This window comes from Dioscorea cayenensis, chromosome 14 (assembly GCF_009730915.1).
Source record: "Dioscorea cayenensis subsp. rotundata cultivar TDr96_F1 chromosome 14, TDr96_F1_v2_PseudoChromosome.rev07_lg8_w22 25.fasta, whole genome shotgun sequence".
NCBI classification, from domain to species: Eukaryota; Viridiplantae; Streptophyta; class Magnoliopsida; order Dioscoreales; family Dioscoreaceae; genus Dioscorea; species Dioscorea cayenensis.
The window spans coordinates 5,628,512-5,637,362 of NC_052484.1; the positions used below are offsets into that span (position 1 = coordinate 5,628,512).

An 8,851-nucleotide genomic window follows, 5' to 3' on the forward strand; every position below is an offset into this window, starting at 1 on the left:
ACTCTTTTTTGGAGCCAATGGGAGCTTAGTATACCTAACTTCATCAAGCTTTCTTGTTCCATAACAACACAAGAACAAGTAGAACAATATTACCACAAATAAAATTATGGCTCTAGACATATTGTGATGTTTGTCACTGCCCATTCAGAGGGGGATAGTTATTAAGGACATGCATGTCAAGTGTGCGTATATATATAGGGAGGAGTTATGTTTTGGATTAGCTTGTAATTTGGGTAGTGTTAGAAAACATTGGAGGGATGCTTTGGAAGGATAGAGGGAAATGGCATAAATAAAGTAAAAGAGCAAGGGATAGGGTTGGAAAGGAGGGAAGGAGTCAAAAAGGGCTTCTTTTTTTTCCTCGAAATAAGATTTAGATTTAAAGAGAAGGAATTTTTATTTTTTCTTAATTGGGTTGTGATTAAGAAATAAAAAAATTAGTGATTTTAGACTGTTTGTACATTAACCCATGTATCTTTTGTAAATGTTATAATTTTTTGCATACCCAGTAGAACTATATTTTTTGATAAATAAAGAGTTTACCTTCATCATGTATGGCATTCAATGAGCACAAGATTTTATATGCAACTTAATTTAGTTAGTGTATATACACGTAGGGACGACTTCTACTAGAATTTATTGTCAATTTATATATTAAATAAAAATATTATCAAATTATATGATAAAATCAATTAATTTACATATTAAATATAACCAGTGATTAATCTTTGAAATTTTAATTAATTGGATAATAGAGAACGCTGTGAAAGTGAGGATGACTAATGTAATTAATTTTTTTCACAATCTGACTCACCAATTTCTTATGAGTTAATCAACAATTTTCGCAATGCACACAACTTGTTGATGCATCTTATGCTTGATAACATGACACAGAAAATGAATCAAATTTAATGATATCTTTAAACCCAAATTAATCAACACTAAAATAAATACAAATCCTAATTTTTCAATCAAGAAATGTTTACGTTGGATCAAACCTGAAATCTATCACCAGTAATCTCCACAAGAGCACACCCCATGCTCAAATCTATGAAACCTGTTTGCATCCCTGACCACAAGCACAATGTCAAGAACCTTTGATACTCCCTTAATGAATTCATGGCAATCACCACAAACTCTCAAGTTCTTATACACTCTAATGGCCTCTCCCTTCTCCTTTTCACCATTAACAACAAGCCACAGTCCAATGGCCAGCTTCTCACTGTGCATTCTCAAGTTCTCTTCTTTACTCTCATCCTCAACATCATGCATTGCATAGCTCACTCCATGAACATAGCCTAGTTCTTCATTCATCTTCTTTTCAACTTCTTTAAGTACAAAATGAATTTTTTCGGTCTCTGGGTGTGTGTTATAGCCACCATAAAAGAAATGCACTTCTTTATTTATCTCTATCCAGCTGCATCCTCCTTGTTTCTTCATCCCTTTCTTTTTCATCTTCTCTCTTAACTCTGCGCATTCACTCCATTTTCCGGCTTCTGAGAGGATGTTTGACAAAATGACATAGTTTGCAGGGTTATCGCCATCTATTCTCAGCAGAATTCTGCCTACTTCTCTACCCATGTTTAAGTTTCTATGCACTCTACAAGCACTCAATAGAGTTTGCCAAATACCTACATTGGCTTCTAATGGCATGTTTTCTATGAGTTCCTTGGCTTCCTGCAACCTCCCTGCACGACCGAGGAGGTCTACCATACATGCGTAATGCTCAACTTTGGGCTTTATTTGGTGATCACTAATTAATCTCGAGAAGTAATATTGACATTGCTCAATGAGCCCGGCATGGCTGCAAGCTGACAACAAGGCTAGATAGGCAACATCATCTGGTTCAACACCTTCAAGTTGCATTTCATTGAAGAGATTGATTGCTGCCTTGCCATGCCCGTGCTTTCCATGACCGTTGATCATCGTCGTCCATGATACTACATTTCTCTTGTGCATTTCCCTGAAATGAACCTCAGCTTCATCAGGGAGTCCACATTTGTGGTAAAAATCAATGAGGGAGTTGGCTACTGAAACATCTTCGCCGGACGGAGATTTGATCGTATAAGAATGAACTTGTCTTCCTTGCACTACAAGTGCAAAATCAGCAAACACACCTATAACACTTGATAGAACATGCCCATCTATTCGTGTCCCTGAGACCCAAAACTTGCTAAACAGATCCATGGTTTCTCTCACAAAACCTTCTTGAGCATAGCCAAGTATCAATGTTGTCCACTGCACCACATTTTTCTGCACAGTCAGATCAAACACCTTTCTCGCCTCCGTTAGACATCCACATTTGACATAGAGGTCAGTGAGAGCGCCTGAAAGTATTGAATTGTTTGTATTAACAAACCCATTTGTGATCAATGAAGCATGAACTTGAGTTCCTTCCCGGCCTGCTCCAAGGCCACTGCAAGCTTTCAATAAGCTTGCAAACGTGAACTCATCTGGAACCTCTTGTTTTTGCATCTGTTTGAACAAACACAAACACTTGTTGCCATCACCTCCATAAGCAAACCCGGCAATCATTGCATTCCAACTCACAAGACTCTTAACCGGCATTATTTCAAACATTCGCTCCCCTTCATCAACCATTCCACTTCTTGAATACATAAAGATAACAGAATTACCAACCACATCATGCAACTCAAATCCAGACTTAATGCACACTCCATGAACCTGAATCCCAGCTCCATGCCCAGCAGGACCAACAAGGCCACAAGCTTTCAAGGTAGTCGAAAGAGTGTACTCATTCGGCTGAAATCCTGAGACTATCATCTCATCAAACACCTTCAAACACTTTTCAGCATTACCATCCTTCAAGAACCCAACCATGAAAGCTGTCCAAGACACAACATTTCTTTCAGACAATTCGTCAAACACCTTTCCGGCAAAGTCAAGCCTGCCACACTTGGCATACATGTCAATGAGGTCATTGCCAATGGTGAGAACACAAGCAAAGCCCATCTTCAAGGCATTGCCATGGACCTGGAGTGCGCCACTAAGCAAGGAGCCCTTGGCGCAAGTTTTGATTAGTTCTGTGATTGCTCCACGATGCATTTGATGGTAAATTCAAGAACAAATGTATGCATCTCGCTCTGTGTCAGAGTCGGAACAGAAACGTATAAAAAAAAAAACACAACTACTCTAGTCATGTCCATAATTCTACCATTTTCAAATATACATACATACCAAAATATAACTAAATGGAGTGGTAATGCGCTACATATTAAGAATTGCTGCAATAAGTGAGTGATAATGCAATTAACTACTAGCACGATTAATTTTTATTTTAAAGTTTGGGATATGTTACAATATTAAAGATTTGGGCTGTGTATGGAGTGGCTTATTAATTATTATCATTGTTTAAATAGATTAATCATAATAATAAATAAATAAGTAAACATTAACATTATATTCATCTATATAAATATATATGTATAATATATGAAAATTTTAATTTCATTTTTTATATGTTAACAATGATAAACAAAAACAAGCCAGTGCTGCTAGGTCAATTGGCATCGGGTTCCTTGCGTAGGGCTTTCGTTTCGGGGAAACCCGTGTATGTCCCTAACTACCTTTATATGGGGGCGCTTGTTGCCTATTTGTCAGAAAAAAACAAATATTAAAAATTAAGAATTTATGAGGATTTAAATTATGTGTGCGTAGCTTATCCACATTATAAAAATCATATATCAATGATACAAAGATATATATATATATATATATATTTCTTTAGTGACACTCTAAATATATATACATATATTTAAAGTAGTTATACAAACTAATTAAAGAGTGTTTCAAGTAAGATTTTTAAAAAATTTTTTGTAGAATTTACTTATTGCATTTAAGTTTTTTGTTTGAATTAAATGTGATATTAGTAATGAGAAATGTTTAATTCTATGTATTTATTTGCATTAAATTTCTATTTAGACATTTCAAAAATAATTATAATAATTCAAAAATTTTTAGGGGAATAAGCATTGTTTGAGATATAGTTATTAGAAACCAGCTCAGACATCAAACATTTTTTTGGTTAAATGATTCAATTTTCGAGTTATTCCGATATATGATGGGTTAATAACAATATTTTCAAATATTATTTTAGAAATATAAACTATTATTGATTACATGATAGGTAATATATATATATATATATATATATATAATATTTATTACCATTTGTTAGTTATAAATAAATAATTTGAAGGGAAAAAAATTGTTAATCAATTTTGTTTATATTAAATATAGTATTAATATTTGAAAAAAAATATTTGCACTTATTTATTTGTGTATTACATATTTATGAGACTATGCCAATAGTTTTCATAGGGAGTTATTTAACCATGATTTTTCTATTGTATGTCGACGTATGATATTACATTAATTAAAACCCTCAAAATTGTAACTTGGCTAGTAGTAGTAATAATAATAATATATAGCAAGGTGTTGCAACTGTCATATGACTTTTGGTTATTTGTTACATGTGTAACTCTTCACTCTTCGTGTAGTTATGAATTTACATGAATAAAAGCTTGTTATGCCAAACACATTAATAATATGAAGATAGTAGCACACAGATATTTACGTGGTTCGGTCTATATGACCTACGTTCACAGGCAGGGAGATAGAGATTTCTTATTCTTCTCTTTCGAGAAAAAAACTCCACTAGATGATACAGATAAAACCTTATATATATCCAAATTAAAATAAAATAATATAACCTATAATGGATCAGTCCGTTGGGCAGGCCTAAGCCAAAAGCCCACATCAGATTTTCATTGAAATCTCTAATTTAGGGTTAACTCCCTAAATTAGGGTCGAGTCATAATTTGGAAAGGGTTACAATCACAATCAATTTCAAATTCAAAGCATCTCAACAAATCTCCACTTTGACTTGAATTCTCCCATGCATCAAGAACCAAGAACATCCTCCTGCCATCCACACCCCGAAGGGCCTCACGCTGTGCGGATATTCACCAAGTCCAAGCTATGCTTCATCTTTTCTGTAGGTAAAGGCTTCGTCAACATATCTGCTGGATTGTTTGTTGTGGCTATTTCCTATATAGAGAGCCGTTTGTCTTTAATAACATCCCGAATGAAGTTCAACCTGACATTAATATGCTTTGATCTTTCATGATAGACTGGATTCTTCGCCAAGCTTAATGCACTCTGACTATCACAATAAATAATTGGTCTCTGCACATTCAAGCCCAAACTATCAATAAGCCCATGCACCCACATGCCTTCCTTCACCCCTTTTGTCAGTGACATGTATTCTGCTTCAGTGGTAGACAAAGCAACTGTAGACTGAAGTGTTGTTTTCCAACTGATGGTACACCCAAATAGGGTAAAAATATAGTAAGTCAAAGATCTCCTCTTAATAAGGTCTCCGCCATAGTCAAAATCTGTAGAGCCAACAAGACCACCAGTACAACCATCAGTACCATATAACATAATGTCAACAAAATTTCAGTTTCCCAGTTTCTGCACCACCCAACAATCCTTGTTTGCTCAGCACTGCAAGCCCTTTCTCACTCATGTGACCCAGTCTGTAATGCCATAATTCTGTTCTATCATCATGCTGCTCCGAGGAATGAGATACATCCACTGTTCCCACCACTAAACTGCCTATCAATAAGTAAATACCATTTCATACATCTTAATCTGCACAGAACCACTGCCTTCAACACTAAGCTCCTCACCATCACTCAAATGCACACTGCCTTTCCACATCGAATTTTATAACAGAGTTCATCTGCCAGTGAAAAACTCGCTCTGATACCACTTGTTATGCCAACACAGCAATAATATGAAAAAAAACAAAAGAAAATAGTAACACACAGAGATTTACATGGTTCGGTCTATATGACCTACGTCCACGGGCAGGAAGATAGAGATTTCTTATTCTTCTCTTTCGAGAAAAAAAACTCTACTAGATGATACAGATAAAACCCAATATATATCCAAATTAAAATAAAATAATATAACCCACAATGGATCAGTCTGTTGGGCAGGCTCAAGCCAAAAGCCCACCGCAGATTTTCATTGAAATCTCTAATTTAGGGTTAACTCCCTAAATTAGGGTCGAGTCATAATTTGGATAGGGTTACAATCACAATCAATTTCAAATTCAAGGCATCTCAACAAAGCTAATATTAAATATTAATAATACGTTTAAATTACGATAGATAGGATATATTCTTTATTTGTTGAAGACCAGTAGAGTATAGTGGTAATTTTGTGTGAATGATATGAGGACTAGGTTAACAATGAGGCATACAAGCTGGATTAACTTCATTGATTATCTCAATGAAATTTCCTCTTATTCGATTTTACTGTTTATCATTATATATTTGGATTAAGATTCGAATTGGACTTTAATTGTTTAAATCAAATTAAATTCAAAATATTAAAAATAAATAATAAAAATAGAATTTGGAGTTATTATATATATTTCAAACTTTGAGTATATATATATATATTAAAATAATACAACTTCTCATGCATTTGTGGAGATTTAACAAAAGATGGGAGATATCTAGATCAAAAGAAAATATCTATCACCAAATGATCTGAGATATTCATGAGATATAAAAAATAAAAGAAAAACATCTATTATAGTTTAAAACAAAAAAAAAAATTAAAAAGAGAAATAAAGGAGAAGAGAAAAGAAACAACCCAAGGACTAGAAATCTAGGAGCATGCATGGCATCTTTAAAAAAAAGCTAATTGCTGAGTATATGAACTTCTTCTAGGGTTTTATTCTATGTCGGTGGGTTATTAGGGTTATATAAAAAAAAATACGGGATGGCATTCTACGTTGATGAGTTTTTAGAGTCGATAGAAGATAAATGGAATGTTTGTTGTTAAGAATTTCAGATTGTTAAGAGTCTCAAAAATTTAATAATAATAATAATAATAATAATAATTATAATAATAATAATAATAATTATTATTATTATTATTATTATTATTATTATTATTATAATAGTGTAAGAAAAATGAATGTAAAAAAAGTTAAGAGAAACATTTTTTGCTTTTAATAAAATGGACAAATAACTCACCTCAATTATTAGAAGAGAAAATTGATTTCTTAAACCTGTTGGGGGTTTGGACAGTATTTGTAACAGTGAAAAACTCAGTAGAAGTCACTTGTGTGTTCTGCGTGGCTAGTATGCGGCCCACGCACCTCATTGACGATTCTACATGGCATGTATGTGGCCCGCGCACCTCACTGGCGATCCACGCACTTCACTAGCAACCTTACGCGGTAAGTATGTGGCTTGCGCTTTCACTGCCAATCTTGTAAAGCTTCCTTGAGGCTTCAAAGATCTTTTCAAGGCTTCTACAAGGCATCAATGCTTTAAACCAAGCATAAAACACTACCAAACCATTCAATTCTTGTTAGAATGAGATGAACAAACATACAACAACGCAAGAACACAATTTTAGTATGGAAAACTCTACGAATCGAGGGGAAAACCACGGAACTTCTTAGAGCCTCTTAAACATGTATCCACTATGTCAACAATGGGTTACAATGGTTCTTCTCTAGCTAACTAGAGATTTACATGCATGAGAGCAACAACATTCATAAGAGAGGGTTTTGTATAACATTAACACCATCATCATTACCAAGGATGGATAACAAACAACAAATAAGGGTAAAGGAAGGATCAAACCTAATCAATAGGTAGAGCTTCTTGCAAGTAATCTCCTCCCGGAGTTTGAGTGAGATCTGGCGATGTTTGGCCGTCCAATCTCCTTGCCCTAGCTCCCTCTCTTCCCTTTCTCCCCTCTTGGGTTCTTGGTGGTAGCTTCCTCTCTCTCTCTCTCTCTCTCTCACTCTCTCACTCTCTCTCTCTCTCTCACTTCCTCATGCTGCACATTACCCTCACACCTTTTGATGAATCCTTCTCATTTACAATAAATGAGAGATCCTTAGCATGCAAAATTACCATATTGCCCTCCACTTTTTCATTATTGACATAGCTTCATTTTTTTTATCATTTTCATATTAGGCCAAAGCCCAAGCTTTATTTCTCTTTGCTGGTAGCCCACCAAATGGGCTGAAACCCAACAAACCTCCCCCTCAGCTCTATTTGGGGGGCTCTTCCAAGAATACCCTTTGCCTACATGCCTCAAGCTTCTCGTTAGGCAAGATCTTTTGCTTGTACACTCGCTTGTACTTGAGTGTCTTCTTGCCCTTAGGCAGTTTCACCAAATCATCATTGTGGTTCTCATACAAGGAACTCATTCCTTCTTGCATGGCTTTAAACCACTTCTACTTCTTGTCATGTAGCTTAGCCTCTTGGTAGGTTTCTGGCTCTCCACCGTTACTAAGCATGAATGACTCCTTAGTACTACATCTACTAGAAGGATAACGCTTTCTAGTAGTTCTTCTCAACTGAGGCTTCATTGGTGGTGTTGGTGATGGTTGTACTTCTTCTTCATCAGTTGGTTCTATAGCATCAATTGCATAAGATTGTCCTGCCCCTTTAATTAGTCTTACTCCATCAGTTAGATAGGTTTGTACTGATGCCCCGTCAACTAGCTTTGCTTCATTAGTTGGATGGGCTGAAATTACCCTTATCTCATCACCATCTTCTTGGATATCTCCCCCTTGATTTACATTCACCATAAGAGGGGATATAAGATCCAAATTGTCAGAAACTCCAACAGAGGAACTAGGAGATTCACCTTGGTTGCCATCGTCTGTCACTTGGCCTTCAAGGAATACCACATCTCTGCTCCTGACAATTTTCTTCCTCACTGGATCGACAACCTTTATGCAAACTCATCATGGCAATACCCCATGAAAATACATGGCTTTGCCTCAATA

The 8,851-nt window shown here is 35.4% G+C and overlaps 1 protein-coding gene across 1 annotated transcript; it reads right to left on the reverse strand.

Annotated features, from left to right (window-relative positions):
- Positions 1-936: 936 nt before the first annotated feature.
- LOC120275998 (putative pentatricopeptide repeat-containing protein At3g15130) lies at positions 937-3,135 on the reverse strand. Its single transcript, XM_039282738.1, has one exon. The coding sequence runs from the start codon at positions 3,061-3,063 to the stop codon at positions 1,006-1,008; it is 2,058 nt and encodes a 685-aa protein (XP_039138672.1). The 5' UTR covers positions 3,064-3,135; the 3' UTR covers positions 937-1,005.
- Positions 3,136-8,851: the final 5,716 nt, after the last annotated feature.